Source organism: Salmo salar, chromosome 05 (genome assembly GCF_965601325.2).
Source record: "Salmo salar chromosome 05, fSalSal1, whole genome shotgun sequence".
Taxonomy (NCBI): Eukaryota; Metazoa; Chordata; class Actinopteri; order Salmoniformes; family Salmonidae; genus Salmo; species Salmo salar.
The window spans coordinates 91,090,210-91,111,612 of NC_138295.1; the positions used below are offsets into that span (position 1 = coordinate 91,090,210).

The 21,403-nt window shown below is 43.7% G+C and overlaps 1 protein-coding gene and 1 pseudogene across 4 annotated transcripts in view; one reads left to right on the forward strand and one right to left on the reverse strand.

Moving 5' to 3' along the window:
• Positions 1 to 21,403, forward strand: part of LOC106598556 (F-actin-uncapping protein LRRC16A) — a 286,920-nt gene that overhangs the window by 153,563 nt on the left and 111,954 nt on the right. For all 4 annotated transcript variants that reach the window (XM_082975967.1, XM_082975965.1, XM_082975966.1 and 1 more), the window contains exon 15: positions 2,041 to 2,117. In XM_082975967.1, the coding sequence (XP_082832093.1) occupies positions 2,041 to 2,117 (77 nt within the window). The remainder of the gene's footprint in view (positions 1 to 2,040; positions 2,118 to 21,403) is intronic.
• Positions 8,075 to 10,014, reverse strand: LOC106591306 (E3 ubiquitin-protein ligase TRIM39-like; annotated as a pseudogene).

Sequence of the window (21,403 nt, forward strand, 5' to 3'; positions counted from 1 at the left end):
GTAGTTTCATATGAGGAGACAAAAACACCATCACCCACTCAGAGGGAGGGAGAGAGAGGAGGGACGTACCATGATATCTGAATAGACTCATCGATACAGCCTACTGTAGTTTCATATGAGGAGACAAAAACACCATCACCCACTCAGAGGGAGGGAGAGAGAGGAGGGACATACCATGATATCTGAATAGACTCATCGATACAGCCTACTGTAGTTTCATATGAGGAGACAAAAACACCATCACCCACTCAGAGGGAGGGAGAGAGAGGAGGGACATACCATGATATCTGAATAGACTCATCGATACAGCCTACTGTAGTTTCATATGAGGAGACAAAAACACCATCACCCACTCAGAGGGAGGGAGAGAGAGGAGGGACATACCATGATATCTGAATAGACTCATCGATACAGCCTACTGTAGTTTCATATGAGGAGACAAAAACACCATCACCCACTCAGAGGGAGGGAGAGAGAGGAGGGACATACCATGATATCTGAATAGACTCATCGATACAGCCTACTGTAGTTTCATATGAGGAGACAAAAACACCATCACCCACTCAGAGGGAGGGAGAGAGAGGAGGGACATACCATGATATCTGAATAGACTCATCGATACAGCCTACTGTAGTTTCATATGAGGAGACAAAAACACCATCACCCACTCAGAGGGAGGGAGAGAGAGGAGGGACGTACCATGATATCTGAATAGACTCATCGATACAGCCTACTGTAGTTTCATATGAGGAGACAAAAACACCATCACCCACTCAGAGGGAGGGAGAGAGAGGAGGGACATACCATGATATCTGAATAGACTCATCGATACAGCCTACTGTAGTTTCATATGAGGAGACAAAAACACCATCACCCACTCAGAGGGAGGGAGAGAGAGGAGGGACAGGCAGAACAATGTGCATATATCTGGTAATCTGTGTCTCACTAAATATTAACTGTCTTGCCTTGCAAAGTCATCTAAAGTAACCTAAAGCAACCCTAAAGTAACCCTAAAGTTACCTAAAGTTACCTAAAGTTTGCCTCTTCCTCTCTGGTTTTATAGCCATATAATCTAGTTAGACTATGACACGGAAAATTATGTTTTATGATAACGGCACTGATTTTAATTATGTGGGGGGGGGGGAGATAAAACATTTGGTTATGGATTTTTCTTAACATTAAGGATCCCAACTTCGTTTAAATGTTTTTTTAACTGGTTTGCTCCAAGCTACGGACCTTATGAGAACGTTTAATCACTGATACATTGTAACCACCCCCATGATCAACCATGTCCTTGGCCAGATGGTGTTGCATCAAACAGCATAGACTAACATGCTGACCAAACTGGCCATGTTGCGTGCGTGAGCACTGCAAAATCAATGTACACATATGTCATTCAATCATTTCATCCAAACTAGAAGTCCCTCCGTGTGTTAATGCTAATGGCTAAAGCTGGTATCTGTGCTAATCCACTCCTCTGTATTATAGGTGTGTTAATGCTAATGGTTATTGGCTAAAGCTGGTATCTGTGCTAATCCACTCCTCTGTATTATAGGTGTGTTAATGCTAATGGCTACTGGCTAAAGCTGGTATCTGTGCTAATCCACTCCTCTGTATTATAGGTGTGTTAATGCTAATGGCTACTGGCTAAAGCTGGTATCTGTGCTAATCCACTCCTCTGTATTATAGGTGTGTTAATGCTAATGGCTACTGGCTAAAGCTGGTATCTGTGCTAATCCACTCCTCTGTATTATAGGTGTGTTAATGCTAATGGATAATGACTACTGGCTAAAGCTGGTATCTGTGCTAATCCACTCCTCCGTATTATAGGTGTGTTAATGCTAATGGATAATGGCTATTGGCTAAAGCTGGTATCTGTGCTAATCCACTCCTCCGTATTAGGGGCGGCAGGGTAGCCTAGTGGTTAGAGTGTTGGACTAGTAACTGCAAGTTAAATAAAGGTACAAAATACAATTATAGGTGTGTTAATGCTAATAGCTAATGCTAATATCTGTTCTAACCAATTCCTCTGTATTCCAGGTGTGTTCTGCTCTCCTGAGAGGCTCCGTCCAGAACCTCTCTGTCCTCAACATGTCCAAGAGTGTATTTGCACATAGGTGAGACCCACGATATCCCATAATATAACAACCAGCAGTAGTGTAGGGTAGAGTACCACAGACCCTCTGCCTCAGCCGTGGGGTCATCTCATCTTATCATAATACATCTATTTTAGTCCTAGCATTATCTCATTTAGCTCATTCATTTCATCTCCCCACATTGCCCAGTTGGTCACAACGTGTTAGTTCTGGTACGGCTGCCACCAAAGACCCCATGTTGCGGCTTTGCAGCTGTATTCAGATTGTAATGTATTTAAATATGAATATTTATCTAGTCTGTGGGTGGTTGTCATTTATCAATGTGTCTGACCCAGGAGGATTGATAGCTGTTAATTAGAGAAGCTGTCTGACAGTTTTATATCATTTCATTTTCTGTTTTATTATCAATTCAATTCCCAGAGAGGCAATTACTGCAGCAACAACAACAATAACATGACAGCATACCACAACCATACCGCACCCATACCGCACCCATACCGCAACGATACTGCAACCATACCGCACCCATACTGCACCCATACTGCACTCATACTGCACCCATACTGCACTCATACCACAACCATACCGCACTCATACCACACTCATACCACACCCATACCGCACTCATACCGCACTCATACCGCACCCATACCACAACCATACCGCACCCATACCGCAACGATACTGCAACCATACCGCACCCATACTGCACCCATACCGCACTCATACTGCACCCATACTGCACCCATACCGCACTCATACCGCACCCATACTGCACCCATACCGCACCCATACCGCACCCATACCGCACCCATACTGCACCCATACTGCACCCATACTGCACCCATACTGCACCCATACCGCAACCATACCGCAACCATACCACACCCAACCATTCACATCATCAGATCATCATAGAGCACATGGATAACACTACTGAGATGTCGATCTAAAGTTCAATCTAGACATACAGTACCAGTCAAACGTTTGGACAAACCTACTCATTCAAGGGTTTTTCTTTATTTTTTTTACTATTTTCTACATTGTAGATTAATAGTGAAGACATCAAAACTATGAAATAACACATGGAATCATGTATTAACCAAAAAAGTGTTAAACAAATCAAAATATATTTTAGATTTTAGTTTCTTCAAAGTAGCCACCCTTTGCCTTGATGACAGCTTTGCACGCACTTGGTACTCTCTCTATCTTCTTCATGAGGTAGTCACCTGGAAAATATATATATATAAATTGTGCCTTGTTAAAATGTATTTCCTTCTTAATGCGTTTGAGCCAATCAGTTGTGTTGTGACAAGGTAGGGGTGGTATACAGAAGATAGTATAGACTTATTATTTTACCAAATAGGGCTATGGCAAGAACAGCTCAAATAAGCAAAGAGAAACAACAGTCCATCATTAATAGATTAGATTGCAGCCCAAATAAATACTTCAGAGTTCAAGTAACAGACACATCTCAACATCAACTGTTCAGAGGAGACTGCTGCAAAGAAACCACTACAAAAGGACACCAATATGAAGAAGAGACTTGCTTGTGCCGAGAAACACGAGCAATGGAGATTAGAACGGTGGAAATCTTTCCTTTGGTATGATGATTCCAAATTTGAGATTTTTGGTTCCAACCGCCATGTCTTTGTGAGACGCAGAGTAGGTGAACGGATGATCTCCGCATGTGTGGTTCCCACCGTGAAGCATGGAGGAGGTGGTGTGATGGTTTATCACATAAATATACAGTATTTCACATTTTAAAGTGAATTGCATTAGAAACAAATAATTTAAATGTTCCCAATGCAGCACACTCTTGTAAGAATAACAACCACGATTGACCCTGGATAATTAGATTAATATAAAAATGGATTCTTAAAAATGATAAAGCAATAGAATGGGAAACGTTTTACCAGACTTGATACATATCAATCGAACCGTTTAAAAATTTTTTTAAATAGACACTTATAAACAAATACAAGAAAATGTTTCAGTATAATACAATACGCTAAAAGATAAAATATTTATTCAATGTTGATGCCGAAAAGGCTTTCGACCTTCTTGAATTGTCTTTTCTCTTCAAAACTTTGGAAGCTTTCAACTTTCCAGATGAAATAATGCATTTTATAAAAATGTTAGATAAATGTCCTAAAGCAAAAATATACACAATACATTATCAGATGAAATTTCTTTAGAATTGGGCACAAGACAAGGATGTCCTCTCTCCCCCCATCTGTTTGCACTGGCAATTGAACAGCTTGCAGAAAGAACATAACAGGTATCATCAGTATTGGTAAACATTAGTATAAACTAAACTTATTTGCAGACAATCTCCTGATATACCTGATCAATTTTGAAAACTCAATGCCCCCCTGCAATGCCCTCCCCTGCTAAAAATATTTTCAGAATACTCTAAAATCTCAGGATATAAAATGTATGTGGAAAAAAACAGCAATCTTTCAAGTAGACTACAAAAAAATATCAAACACTTAGGATGCTTAATAAGTGACAACAAACAACACATTTATAAGGATAACTTTATCCCTTTACTCAACAATATGAAAGCAGACCTAATTAAATGGAACAATCTTCCCATGAATCTAACAGGTAGAATAAACCTCTTCAGAATGGCAAAACATTTTCTGGGTAATGCCAATTACCCCACCGAAGACATTCTTTTAAAAAGTATACAAATTAAAATAATAGACTTAAAAGGAACATTTTAAACCTTCCTAAGTTTGAGGGTGGTTTAAACCTTCCTTAGTCTGAGGGTGGTTTAAACCTTCCTAAGTCTGAGGGTGGTTTAAACCTTCCTAAGTCTGAGGGTGGTTTAAACCTTCCTAAGTCTGAGGGTGGTTTAAACCTTCCTAAGTCTGAGGGTGGTTTAAACCTTCCTAAGTCTGAGGGTGGTTTAAACCTTCCAGACTTGGAATTGTATCACCTCGCCACCCAAGGCTTTCACTTGGGACATATAGTTAAATGTACTAAAGAGGAACAATGGGTACATATTGAAGATGCACATGCTCATCCCCGGAATATTTTTTCAAAGGATAAAACTAAGAGCATTAACAACTTCATAGTTAAGAACACTATGACAATATAGAACACTATAACAATATGGAACACTATAACAATATGGAACACTATAACAATATGGAACACTATAATAATATAGAACACTATAACAATATAGAACACTAACAATAAAGAACACTATAACAGTATAGAACACTATAACAGTATAGAACACTATAACAGTATGGAACACTATAACAATATGGAACACTATAACAATATGGAACACTATAACAATATGGAACACTATAACAATATAGAACACTAACAGTATAGAACACTATAACAATATGGAACACTATAACAATATAGAACACTAACAGTATAGAACACTATAACAATATGGAACACTATAACAATATGGAACACTAACAATAAAGAACACTAACAATAAAGAACACTAACAATATGGAACACTATAACAATATGGAACACTATAACAGTATAGAACACTATAACAATATAGAACACTAACAATAAAGAACACTATAACAATATAGAACACTATAACAGTATAGAACACTATAACAATATGGAACACTATAACAATATGGAACACTATAACAATATGGAACACTATAATAATATAGAACACTATAACAATATAGAACACTAACAATAAAGAACACTATAACAGTATAGAACACTATAACAGTATAGAACACTATAACAGTATGGAACACTATAACAATATGGAACACTATAACAATATGGAACACTATAACAATATGGAACACTATAACAATATAGAACACTAACAGTATAGAACACTATAACAATATGGAACACTATAACAATATAGAACACTAACAGTATAGAACACTATAACAATATGGAACACTATAACAATATGGAACACTAACAATAAAGAACACTAACAATAAAGAACACTAACAATATGGAACACTATAACAATATGGAACACTATAACAGTATAGAACACTATAACAATATAGAACACTAACAATAAAGAACACTATAACAATATAGAACACTATAACAGTATAGAACACTATAACAATATGGAACACTATAGCAGTATAGAACACTATAACAATATGGAACACTATAACAATATAGAACACTAACAGTATAGAACACTATATCAATATGGAACACTATAACAATATAGAACACTAACAGTATAGAACACTATAACAATATGGAACACTATAACAATATAGAACACTAACAGTATAGAACACTATATCAATATGGAACACTATAACAATAAAGAACACTAACAGTATAGAACACTATAACAATATGGAACACTATAACAATAAAGGACACTAACAATAAAGAACACTAACAATAAAGAACACTAACAATAAAGGACACTAACAGTATAGAACACTATAACAATATAGAACACTAACAATAAAGAACACTATAACAATATAGAACACTATAAGAGTATAGAACACTATAACAATATGGAACACTATAGCAGTATAGAACACTATAACAATATGGAACACTATAACAATATAGAACACTAACAGTATAGAACACTATATCAATATGGAACACTATAACAATAAAGGACACTAACAATAAAGGACAGTAACAATAAAGGACACTAACAATAAAGAACACTAACAATAAAGAACACTAACAATAAAGGACACTAACAATAAAGGACACTAACAATAAAGGACACTAACAATAAAGGACACTAACAATAAAGAACACTAACAATAAAGGACACTAACAATAAAGGACAATAACAATAAAGGACAATAACAATAAAGGACACTAACAATAAAGAACACTAACAATAAAGGACACTAACAATAAAGAACACTAACAATAAAGGACACTAACAATAAAGGACACTAACAATAAAGAACACTAACAATAAAGAACACTATAACAGTATAGAACATTATAACAATATGGAACACTATAAAAATATGGAAGAAAATTAAATGTATTCAACAAGAACCAATATCCCTCCCTAAAAACACAACCTTATGGAACAATCCTTGGATAGTTTTTCAGAATTGGTCCACAATTTTCACTGATAAATTGGTCCAAATGGAGAACTAAAGGCATGTAAACCATACATTACTTGGTAAAAGGAAATACATTTATTTCCATGACTGCATAAAAAATGTTCATTTGAAATCTTTTGGTTATCAGAACAATCTTGAGGGAGTCCTATTTGAGTCAGAGAAATATATTCATATGATAGGTAAGCAATAAAAAAACCTTGCAGAGAGCCAATCCAACTGAAAAAATATAAACTATTGGAATCAGGACTTAAAAAGGACTGATATTGGCACAAGATGGAGGGAATGTTGCAACAAGGCTAATGAAATGACAGTTAATGAAAATGTGCGTATTAAACCAGTGTAAACTAATGTATAAAAGTAATTATACAAGAGACAAAATTCACAACTTCTACAGCACAACAGCAGAGTCATATCTTAATTGTAAAAGTAACAATGACTCAATAATCCATGCCTTCTGGGAATGTTATAAAGTCCAAAAGTTATGGGCGGAGTTCACAGGAGGCTGGTGAGGGGAGGAGGGCTCATAATAATGTCTGGAATGGAGTGACTGGAGTGGTATCAAACACATGAAAACCATGTGTATGATGTGTTTCAAACCATTCCATTTATTTCGTTCCAGCCATTACTATGAGTCCATCCTCCCCAATTAATGTGCCACCTGTGGCCCAAGTTCGAAAATTGGCTGTCAGAAATTTTACAATGTAAATTTACTTTTAATCCATCTGTCTGCATATTTCAAGACATGGCATGTGAGGTTGCAAGGGGGTGTTGTCGTTTGTATGGGTGTGTTTTGTATTGTTTAAAAAATATAATAAAATCTTACCCCCCCCCCCAAAAAATGGCACATTATAAGTATAATATTATAATATATTTCTGTCCCGTAGTTTCTAGAAATGATGTATTATCTTAAACCAAAAGAATATCTCCTGATAATGTCCACTGAAACTGACACATGCAGGCACACTCGTACGCGTACACATTCGCACACCTTACTGGGATGACATCACTGTCAGAGACACCTTTGATTGGCAGATGTGTATATCAGGGTTGTTGTCATCTGCAGCCTCTGCCATACCAAGGTATGGGAACAGTCTCTCAGTAAATGTGTCTTTATAAGTGGAGATTAGTGTGTCTTTGGGGTCGTAGAAGGACACCTTCCCCTCCCTGTCGTAGTCCAGCTGCACTCTGATCCTCTGGGGTCTCCTCTTCAGACTGGTGATGTCACCTCCTCCTTCTTTAATGGTACCATTCTGCTGCTCTATACACCAGATTCCATCCTGTGGTGATGCACACCCCTTCCCCTTCCTGTCAAGGGACTCTTTAGCCACGCCCAGAAGCCAGTGAGTGTGGTCCCCCACCCTCCACTTCCCAGCTGTGTTTCCCTGAGCTGAACCCCTCAGATGCCAGAACATCTATATACTTTGTTAATCTCTCTGGGTTGTCAGGGAGCTGCTGTTTTCTACCTGTGTATCTCACACTGGTCATATAATCAGTCAGAGAGAGCTCTGGAGGTGCAGTGTTGGGGTCCAGAATCACAGGAGTGTATTTGAGGATCCCCTGCATCTTCTCCCAGACTCTGAACTGCAGGTTTCCCAGGTGTTTGGCCTCGTCTATCAGAGCTCCTGAGACCAGCTGTGGATCCAGCAGTAAGTACTGGGATCTTTCCTTTGTGGTCTTGAAGTTCTGCAGGAATGACATGTCTTCAGCTTTCAGCTCCTCCTCTATGGTTCTGATTGTGTCTGATAGTGATGATATCTTTCTGCTCATCTCGTCAATCTTCTTCTTCATCATCTGACTCTTCTGCTCCTCTTCCTCCCTCGGTGCAGCTTTCCTGGCTGCCTCTTCATCTCGTAGAAACTGGTGAATCTTCTCAAACTCTTTCCTAATCTGTTTCTCTGTGTGCTGGACCTGGCTCTTCATGTGCTTTGCTGTTTTATTAAAGGTTCAACTTTCTTAAAGACCTTCAGCTTCTCCTTTAAGGGCTTCAGGGCAGTCTGGAGTTCCTCCTTATAATCCTGGACAGCCTCGTCTACAGGGACACAGACATGAGATCTATGTTTCTGTGAGGACTGACACACCACACAGACGGGCTGGTTATCCTCCAGACAGAAGAGTTTGAGTTTCTCACTGTGCAGACTGCAGAGCACCTCAGACCCAGCTGAAGCTCTCTGACTCTCCTCTTCTACCTCAGACCCAGCTGTTGCTCTCTGACTCTCCTCTTCTACCTCAGACCCAGCTGAAGCTCTCTGACTCCCCTCATCTACCTCAGACCCAGCTGAAGCTCTCTGACTCTCCTCTTGTACCTCAGACCCAGCTGAAGCTCTCTGACTCTCCTCTTCTACCTCAGACCCAGCTGAAGCTCTCTGACTCTCCTCTTCTACCTCAGACCCAGCTGAAGCTCTCTGACTCTCCTCTTCTACCTCAGACCCAGCTGAAGCTCTCTGACTCTCCTCTTCTACCTCAGACCCAGCTGAAGCTCTCTGACTCTCCTCTTCTACCACAGACCCAGCTGAAGCTCTCTGACTCTCCTCTTCTACCTCAGACTCAGCTGAAGCTCTCTGACTCTCCTCTTCTACCTCAGACCAAACTGAAGCTCTCTGACTCCCCTCTTCTACCTCAGACCCAGCTGAAGCTCTCTGACTCTCCTCTTCTACCTCAGACCAAACTGAAGCTCTCTGACTCTCCTCTTCTACCTCAGACCCAGCTGAAGCTCTCTGACTCTCCTCTTCTACCTCAGACCAAACTGAAGCTCTCTGACTCCTCTCCTGTAAGAAGGCTTCACACAGGTTCTTTAGAGCCAGGTTACAGGGAGGTTCAATCATAGGAAATCTTCTCCTACAAACTGGACATTCCCGTGGTTCCTTCTGTTTCCAGCATAATTCCAGACAGGCTTTACAAAAGCAGACGGGACAGGAGAAATCCTCCTCTGGGAGAGAACGTTTGGATGCCATTTTCTCACACAGTGCCGCTCCTTGTTCTGTAACAGCTTCTGAAGTGGCGTTCACTTACTCTCCACAATTTCCACTTTCAAGAGAAAATAATCCACTCTCATGCATCATTTCCACCCAACAGTGAAGCTACACCTGGAGATGACAGTTCTGATGATGATACGTCCTTCTGATCTCTCTCTCTCACCATGTAAATTCAACTGTTGTGGCTCCAATAGAGATGAACACCAGATAGCTCAATGTTACAGTACTGAACTGTACTCCGCTTTACCCTCTGACCTGCACTTTACCCTCATCATGTGAGTCAAAGGCAGGGTTTACAGGTAACCAGGAGTGCTTAGACAGGTAAGTTGTGTTTTACATTGATGCCTACAACCCTGATCAGCCAATCAGAGGTGTCCCTAACAGCGACGACTGTTATCAAGGAACCTCACATCATCCAATAAGGATTGATTCAACTTCCTGATTGGTGTAGCAGGAGAGAATGATCTGAATGCAGGCATTATGGAGTAACAGCTTTTAATGCCTTAGCAAAACGGCTATCCATCTCTCTCGTCCCTCTATCCCATTCCTCTCTCCCATTCCTCTCTCCCATTCCTCTATCCCATGCCAGCAGCATACCACCCTGCATCCCACTGCTGGCTTGCTTCTGAAGCTAAGCAGGGTTGGTCCTGGTCAGTCCCTGGTTGGGAGACCAGATGCTGCTGGAAGTGGTGTTGGAGGGCCAGTAGGAGGCACTCTTTCCTCTGGTCTAAAAAAATAAATGTATATCCCAACATCCCAGGGTAGTGATTGGGGACATTGCCCTGTGTAGGGTGCTGTCTTTTGGATGGGACGTTAAATGGGTGTCCTGACTCTCTGTGGTCACTGAAGATCCCATGGTACTTATTGTAGAGTAGGGGTGTTAACCCTGGTGTCCTGACTCTCTGTGGTCACTGAAGATCCCATGGTACTTATCGTAGAGTAGGGGTGTTAACCCCGGTGTCCTGACTCTCTGTGGTCACTATAGATCCTATGGTACTTATCGTAGAGTAGGGGTGTTAACCCTGGTGTCCTGACTCTCTGTGGTCACTATAGATCCCATGGTACTTATCCTAGAGTAGGGGTGTTAACCCTGGTGTCCTGACTCTCTGTGGTCACTACAGATCCCATGGTACTTATCATAAGAGTAGGGGTGTTAACCCTGGTGTCCTGACTCTCTGTGGTCACTATAGATCCCATGGTACTTATCATAAGAGTAGGGGTGTTAACCCCAGTGTCCTGACTCTCTGTGGTCACTGAAGATCCTATGGTACTTATCATAAGAGTAGGGGTGTTAACCCTGGTGTCCTGACTCTCTGTGGTCACTATAGATCCCATGGTACTTATCCTAGAGTAGGGGTGTTAACCCCGGTGTCCTGACTCTCTGTGGTCACTATAGATCCCATGGTACTTATTGTAGAGTAGGGGTGTTAACCCTGGTGTCCTGACTCTCTGTGGTCACTATAGATCCCATGGTACTTATTGTAGAGTAGGGGTGTTAGCCCCGGTGTCCTGACTCTCTGTGGTCACTATAGATCCTATGGTACTTATTGTAGAGTAGGGGTGTTAACCCTGGTGTCCTGACTCTCTGTGGTCACTATAGATCCATGGTACTTATCGTAAGAGTAGGGGTGTTAACCCTGGTGTCCTGACTCTCTGTGGTCACTGTAGATCCCATGGTACTTATCCTAGAGTAGGGGTGTTAACCCTGGTGTCCTGACTCTCTGTGGTCACTATAGATCCCATGGTACTTATCCTAGAGTAGGGGTGTTAACCCTGGTGTCCTGACTCTCTGTGGTCACTATAGATCCCATGGTACTTATCGTAGAGTAGGGGTGTTAACCCTGGTGTCCTGACTCTCTGTGGTCACTATAGATCCCATGGTACTTATCGTAAGAGTAGGGGTGTTAACCCTGGTGTCCTGACTCTCTGTGGTCACTATAGATCCCATGGTACTTATCGCTAGAGTAGGGGTGTTAACCCTGGTGTCCTGACTCTCTGTGGTCACTATAGATCCCATGGTACTTATCATAAGAGTAGGGGTGTTAACCCTGGTGTCCTGACTCTCTGTGGTCACTATAGATCCTATGGTACTTATCGTAGAGTAGGGGTGTTAACCCTGGTGTCCTGACTCTCTGTGGTCACTATAGATCCCATGGTACTTATCCTAAGAGTAGGGGTGTTAACCCTGGTGTCCTGACTCTCTGTGGTCACTATAGATCCCATGGTACTTACGCTTAGAGTAGGGGTGTTAACCCTGGTGTCCTGACTCTCTGTGGTCACTATAGATCCCATGGCACTTATCATAAGAGTAGGGGTGTTAACCCTGGTGTCCTGACTCTCTGTGGTCACTATAGATCCTATGGTACTTATCATAAGAGTAGGGGTGTTAACCCCGGTGTCCTGACACTCTGTGGTCACTATAGATCCTATGGTACTTATCATAAGAGTAGGGGTGTTAACCCCGGTGTCCTGACTCTCTGTGGTCACTATAGATCCTATGGTACTTATCATAAGAGTAGGGGTGTTAACCCCGGTGTCCTGACTCTCTGTGGTCACTATAGATCCCATGGCACTTATCATAAGAGTAGGGGTGTTAACCCTGGTGTCCTGACTCTCTGTGGTCACTATAGATCCTATGGTACTTATCATAAGAGTAGGGGTGTTAACCCCGGTGTCCTGACACTCTGTGGTCACTATAGATCCTATGGTACTTATCATAAGAGTAGGGGTGTTAACCCCGGTGTCCTGACTCTCTGTGGTCACTATAGATCCTATGGTACTTATCATAAGAGTAGGGGTGTTAACCCCGGTGTCCTGACTCTCTGTGGTCACTATAGATCCCATGGTACTTATCATAAGAGTAGGGGTGTTAACCCTGGTGTCCTGACTCTCTGTGGTCTCTATAGATCCTATGGTACTTATCATAAGAGTAGGGGTGTTAAACCCGGTGTCCTGACTCTCTGTGGTCACTATAGATCCTATGGTACTTATCATAAGAGTAGGGGTGTTAACCCCGGTGTCCTGACTCTCTGTGGTCACTATAGATCCTATGGTACTTATCATAAGAGTAGGGGTGTTAACCCCGGTGTCCTGACTCTCTGTGGTCACTATAGATCCTATGGTACTTATCATAAGAGTAGGGGTGTTAACCCCGGTGTCCTGACTCTCTGTGGTCACTATAGATCCCATGGTACTTATCATAAGAGTAGGGGTGTTAACCCCGGTGTCCTGACTCTCTGTGGTCACTATAGATCCCATGGTACTTATCTAGAGTAGGGGTGTTAACCCCGGTGTCCTGACTCTCTGTGGTCACTATAGATCCTATGGTTCTTATCATAAGAGTAGGGTGTTAAACCCGGTGTCCTGACTCTCTGTGGTCACTATAGATCCTATGGTAGTTATCATAAGAGTAGGGGTGTTAACCCCGGTGTCCTGACTCTCTGTGGTCACTATAGATCCTATGGTACTTATCGTAGAGTAGGGGTGTTAGCCCCGGTGTCCTGACTCTCTGTGGTCACTATAGATCCCATGGTACTTATCGTAGAGTAGGGGTGTTAACCCCGGTGTCCTGACTCTCTGTGGTCACTATAGATCCTATGGTACTTATCGTAGAGTAGGGGTGTTAACCCTGGTGTCCTGACTCTCTGTGGTCTCTATAGATCCCATGGTACTTATTGTAGAGTAGGGGTGTTAACCCTGGTGTCCTGACTCTCTGTGGTCACTATAGATCCCATGGTACTTATCATAAGAGTAGGGGTGTTAACCCTGGTGTCCTGACTCTCTGTGGTCACTATAGATCCCATGGTACTTATCCTAGAGTAGGGGTGTTAACCCTGGTGTCCTGACTCTCTGTGGTCTCTATAGATCCATGGTACTTATCATAAGAGTAGGGGTGTTAACCCTGGTGTCCTGACTCTCTGTGGTCACTATAGACCCCATGGTTCTTATCATAAGAGTAGAGGTGTTAACCCTGGTGTCCTGACTCTCTGTGGTCACTATAGACCCCATGGTTCTTATCATAAGAGTAGAGGTGTTAACCCTGGTGTCCTGGCTAAATTCCCAATCTGACCTTCAAACCATCATGTTCACCTAATCATCCCCAGCTTACAATTGGCTCATTCATCCCCCTCCTCTCCCCTGTAACTATTCCCCAGGTTGTTGCTGTAAATGAGAACGTGTTCTCAGTCAAATGACCTGGTAAAATAAGGGTTAAAATAAAAGATGTAAATAAATTCTTCCTCCCTCCTCTGTCACTCTCCCAGCCTTAGGGTATGTACAAATAAACAAGGTGTGTACACACTCTCTCTCACACACACCAGCAGTCTGCCAATCCTGTTTCTGCCTCCGCTGCAGTTTTCACCCCTCTCTCTCTGTATCTCTCTCTCTCTCTCTCTCTCTCTCTCTCTCTCTCTCTCTCTCTCTCTCTCTCTCTCTCTCTCTCTCTCTCTCTCTCTCTCTCTCTCTCTCTCTCTCTCTCTCTCTCTCATTCACAAGCTGATCCTGGGAAAGACCTCTTTTCATGCCTTGGAACTCAAAACTGAGATTTCTATTCACTTCACAGCGCTCGGCTCTCACAGACAGGGGAAGAGATTGAACATTTTGCATGGTTGCTTAGCCAGTCAGTTCCTTAAATTAACCTGAATATATACGTCCATAGTTGAGGAAACAGTAAACTTTGGTCAGAATTGTCCTGTAAGCAATATTCAATCTCCAAATACAGGACGGGAAGAGTCAATTCCTTGGGCTACATGATGCTGGCCATCCGTCAGCTGGCATTTGACCCCTGACATTTGACCCCTGATGCATCACTCTTTAGGAGGTCACTGAGGCCAGGCAGCACAGTAAAACTCAGACTCTGCACTGCTGAATGTAATGCCAGCCTGGACTGCCCTTATTGATGTTAGTGTATTGATATCAGTGTCAGGTTCAATGGGTTGGAAGGCTTCTCTCTAGATTGGGGGAAATAGAGACATGGTAACCAGAAAAGGATTACTGTGAAACTACATCCTGTCCTCACTGAACTGAACAGACCATATGATTACTGTGAAACTACATCCTGTCCTCACTGAACTGAACAGACCATATGATTACTGTGAAACTACATCCTGTCCTCACTGAACTGAACAGACCATATGATTACTGTGAAACTACATCCTGTCCTCACTGAACTGAACAGACCATATGATTACTGTGAAACTACATCCTGTCCTCACTGAACTGAACAGACCACCATTCTGTATACTTCTGGCCCTTCTTTGGACACTGTGTTAACTAACCTCTAGACGAGCTTCAATACCATACAACTCTCCTTCCGTGGCCTCCAACTGCTCTTAAATACAAGTAAAACTAAATGCATGCTCTTCAACCGATCGCTGCCCGCACCTGCCTGCCCGACCAGCATCACTACTCTGTACGGTTCTGACTTAGAATATGTGGACAACTACAAATACCTGGGTGTCTGGTTAGACTGTAAACTCTCCTTCCAGACTCACATTAAGCATCTCCAATCCAAAATTAAATCTAATATCGGCTTCCTATTTCTCAACAAAGCATCTTTCACTCATGCTGCCTAACATACCCTCGTAAAACTGACTATCCTACCGGTCCTTGACTTCGGCGATGTAATTTAATTTACAAAATAGCCTCCAATACCCTACTCAACAAGCTGGATGCAGTCTATCACAGTGCCATCCGTTTTGTCACCAAAGCCCCATATACTACCCACCACTGCGACCTGTATGCTCTCGTTGGCTGGTCCTCGCTACATATTCGTCGCCAAACCCACTGGCTCCAGGTCATCTATAAGTCTTTGCTAGGTAAAGCCCCGCCTTATCTCAGCTCACTGGTCACCATAGCAGCACCCACCCGTAGCACGAACGAACTGCAAAAATCACTGAAGCTGGAGACTCATATCTCCCTCACTATCTTTAACACCAGCTGTCTCTACACCTCTACATAGCTCATCTGTAAATAGCCCATGCAACTACCTCATCCCCATGCTGTTATTTATTTATTTATTTTGCTCCTTTGCACCCCAGTATCTCTACTTGCACACTCATCTTCTGCACATCCATCACTCCTGTGTTTAATTGCTATATTGTAATTATTTCGCCACTACGGCCTATTTATTGCCTTACCTCCCTTATCCTACCTCATTTGCACACACTGTAATATACTTTTTCTATTGTATTATTGACTGTATGTTTTTTTTTATTCCATGTGGAACTCTGTGTTGTTGTTTGTGTCGCACTGCTTTGCTTTATCTTGGTCAGGTCGCAGTTGTAAATGAGAACTTGTTCTCAACTAGCCTACCTGGTTAAATAAAGGTGAAATTAAAAGTCCAGTCCTTACTGAACTGAGCAGAACATATCGGACATCACTAAGGATGTGCAGTGCATGTTAGAACCATTATTCACTGTTCTATTCTCAGTGTTCTAACTCTTATCTGTCAAACACCTGGAGATTGATTTGTAGACAGAGTACCCTCTTTGCATATCAGTCAGATTACCTACAGTAGTAGTGGGTAATGGTTCAAGGATAGAGACGTTTGTTTGTTTAAATCTGTATTACCCTGTCACAGTCTCTCCTCACATCATTACCCCGTCACAGTCTCTCCTCACATCATTACCACGTCACAGTCTCTCCTCACATCATTACCCCGTCACAGTGTCTCCTCACATCATTACCCCCGTCACAGTCTCTCCTCACATCATTACCCCGTCACAGTCTCTCCTCACATCATTACCCTGTCACAGTCTCTCCTCACATCATTACCCCGTCACAGTCTCTCCTCACATCATTACCCCGTCACAGTCTCTCCTCACATCATTACCCCGTCACAGTCTCTCCTCACATCATTACCCCGTCACAGTCTCTCCTCACATCATTACCCCATCACAGTGTCTCTCCTCACATCATTACCCCATCACAGTGTCTCTCCTCACATCATTACCCCGTCACAGTGTCTCTCCTCACATCATTACCCCGTCACAGTGTCTCTCCTCACATCATTACCCCGTCACAGTGTCTCTCCTCACATCATTACCCCGTCACAGTGTCTCTCCTCACATCATTACCCCATCACAGTGTCTCTCCTCACATCATTACCCCATCACAGTGTCTCTCCTCACATCATTACCCCATCACAGTGTCTCTCCTCACATCATTACCCCATCACAGTGTCTCTCCTCACATCATTACCCCATCACAGTGTCTCTCCTCACATCATTACCCCGTCACAGTGTCTCTCCTCACATCATTACCCCATCACAGTGTCTCTCCTCACATCATTACCCCATCACAGTCTCTCCTCACATCATTACCCCGTCACAGTGTCTCTCCTCACATCATTACCCCGTCACAGTGTCTCTCCTCACATCATTACCCCGTCACAGTGTCTCTCCTCACATCATTACCCCGTCACAGTGTCTCTCCTCACATCATTACCCCGTCACAGTGTCTCTCCTCACATCATTACCCCGTCACAGTCTCTCCTCACATCATTACCCCGTCACAGTGTCTCTCCTCACATCATTACCCCGTCACAGTGTCTCTCTTCACATCATTACCCCGTCACAGTGTCTCTCCTCACATCATTACCCCGTCACAGTGTCTCTCCTCACATCATTACCCCGTCACAGTCTCTCTTCACATCATTACCCCGTCACAGTGTCTCTCCTCACATCATTACCCCGTCACAGTGTCTGTCCTCACATCATTACCCCGTTAGTCTCTTCTCACATCATTACCCCGTCACAGTGTCTCTCCTCACATCATTACCCCGTCACAGTGTCTCTTCACATCATTACCCCGTCACAGTGTCTCTCCTCACATCATTACCCGGTCACAGTGTCTCTCCTCACATCATTACCCCGTCACAGTGTCTCTCCTCACATCATTACCCCGTCACAGTGTCTCTCCTCACATCATTACCCCGTCACAGTCTCTCCTCACATCATTACCCCGTCACATTGTCTCTCCTCACATCATTACCCCATCACAGCGTCTCTCCTCACATCATTACCCCCTCAGTGTCTCTCCTCACATCATTACCCCGTTACAGTGTCTCTCCTCACATCATTACCCCGTCAGTGTCTCTCCTCACATCATTACCCCCTCAGTGTCTCTCCTCACATCATTACCCCGTCACAGTGTCTCTCCTCACATCATTACCCCGTCACAGTCTCTCCTCACATCATTACCCCGTCACAGTCTCTCCTCACATCATTACCCCATCACAGTGTCTCTCCTCACATCATTACCCCGTCACAGTGTCTCTCCTCACATCATTACCCCGTCACAGTGTCTCTCCTCACATCATTACCCCATCACAGTGTCTCTCCTCACATCATTACCCCATCACAGTCTCTCCTCACATCATTACCCCATCACAGTGTCTCTCCTCACATCATTACCCCGTCACAGTGTCTCTCCTCACATCATTACCCCGTCACAGTGTCTCTCCTCACATCATTACCCCGTCACAGTGTCTCTCCTCACATCATTACCCCGTCACAGTGTCTCTCCTCACATCATTACCCCGTCACAGTCTCTCCTCACATCATTACCCCGTCACAGTGTCTCTCCTCACATCATTACCCCGTCACAGTGTCTCTCTTCACATCATTACCCCGTCACAGTGTCTCTCCTCACATCATTACCCCGTCACAGTGTCTCTCCTCACATCATTACCCCGTCACAGTCTCTCTTCACATCATTACCCCGTCACAGTGTCTCTCCTCACATCATTACCCTGTCACAGTGTCTGTCCTCACATCATTACCCCGTTAGTCTCTTCTCACATCATTACCCCGTCACAGTGTCTCTCCTCACATCATTACCCCGTCACAGTGTCTCTTCACATCATTACCCCGTCACAGTGTCTCTCCTCACATCATTACCCGGTCACAGTGTCTCTCCTCACATCATTACCCCGTCACAGTGTCTCTCCTCACATCATTACCCCGTCACAGTGTCTCTCCTCACATCATTACCCCGTCACAGTCTCTCCTCACATCATTACCCCGTCACATTGTCTCTCCTCACATCATTACCCCATCACAGCGTCTCTCCTCACATCATTACCCCCTCAGTGTCTCTCCTCACATCATTACCCCGTTACAGTGTCTCTCCTCACATCATTACCCCGTCAGTGTCTCTCCTCACATCATTACCCCCTCAGTGTCTCTCCTCACATCATTACCCCGTCACAGTGTCTCTCCTCACATCATTACCCCGTCACAGTCTCTCCTCACATCATTACCCCGTCACAGTCTCTCCTCACATCATTACCCCGTCACAGTCTCTCCTCACATCATTACCCCGTCACATTGTCTCTCCTCACATCATTACCCCGTCACAGTGTCTCTCCTCACATCATTACCCCGTCAGTGTCTCCTAACATCATTACCCCGTCAGTGTCTCTCCTCACATCATTACCCCGTCAGTGTCTCTCCTCACATCATTACCCCGTCAGTGTCTCTCCTCACATCATTACCCCGTCAGTGTCTCCTCACATCATTACCCCGTCACAGCATCTCTCCTCACATCATTACCCCGTCACAGCGTCTCTCCTCACATCATTACCCCGTCACAGCGTCTCTCCTCACATCATTACCCCGTCACAGTGTCTCTCCTCACATCATTACCCCGTCACAGTCTCTCCTCACATCATTACCCCGTCACATTGTCTCTCCTCACATCATTACCCCATCACAGCGTCTCTCCTCACATCATTACCCCCTCAGTGTCTCTCCTCACATCATTACCCCGTTACAGTGTCTCTCCTCACATCATTACCCCGTCAGTGTCTCTCCTCACATCATTACCCCCTCAGTGTCTCTCCTCACATCATTACCCCGTCACAGTGTCTCTCCTCACATCATTACCCCGTCACAATCTCTCCTCACATCATTACCCCGTCACAGTCTCTCCTCACATCATTACCCCGTCACATTGTCTCTCCTCACATCATTACCCCATCACAGTGTCTCTCCTCACATCATTACCCCGTCACAGTGTCTCTCCTCACATCATTACCCCGTCAGTGTCTCCTCACATCATTACCCCGTCACAGTGTCTCTCCTCACATCATTACCCCGTCACAGTGTCTCTCCTCACATCATTACCCCGTCACAGTGTCTCTCCTCACATCATTACCCCGTCACAGTGTCTCTCCTCACATCATTACCCCGTCAGTGTCTCTCCTCACATCATTACCCGTCAGTGTCTCCTAACATCATTACCCCGTCAGTGTCTCCTCACATCATTACCCCGTCAGTGTCTCCTCACATCATTACCCCGTCAGTGTCTCCTCACATCATTACCCCGTCAGTGTCTCCTCACATCATTACCCCGTCAGTGTCTCTCCTCACATCATTACCCCGTCAGTGTCTCTCCTCACATCATTACCCCGTCACAGCGTCTCTCCTCACATCATTACCCCGTCACAGCGTCTCTCCTCACATCATTACCCCGTCACAGCGTCTCTCCTCACATCATTACCCCGTCACAGCGTCTCTCCTCACATCATTACCCCGTCACAGCGTCTCTCCTCACATCATTACCCCGTCACAGTGTCTCCTCACATCATTACCCCGTCACAGTGTCTCTCCTCACATCATTACCCTGTCACAGTGTCTCTCCTCACATCATTACCCCGTCACAGTGTCTCTCCTCACATCATTACCTCGTCACAGTGTCTCTCCTCACATCATTACCCTGTCACAGTGTCTCTCCTCACATCATTACCCCGTTAGTCTCTTCTCACATCATTACCCCATCGGTGTCTCTCCTCACATCATTACCCCATCGGTGTCTCTCCTCACATCATTACCCCGTTACAGTGTCTCTCCTCACATCATTACCCCGTCACAGTGTCTCTCCTCACATCATTACCCTGTCACAGTGTCTCTCCTCACATCATTACCCCGTTAGTCTCTTCTCACATCATTACCCCATCGGTGTCTCTCCTCACATCATTACCCCATCGGTGTCTCTCCTCACATCATTACCCCGTTACAGTGTCTCTCCTCACATCATTACCCCGTCACAGTGTCTCTCCTCACATCATTACCCTGTCACAGTGTCTCTCCTCACATCATTACCCCGTTAGTCTCTTCTCACATCATTACCCCATCGGTGTCTCTCCTCACATCATTACCCCGTTAGTCTCTTCTCACATCATTACCCCATCGGTGTCTCTCCTCACATCATTACCCCATCGGTGTCTCTCCTCACA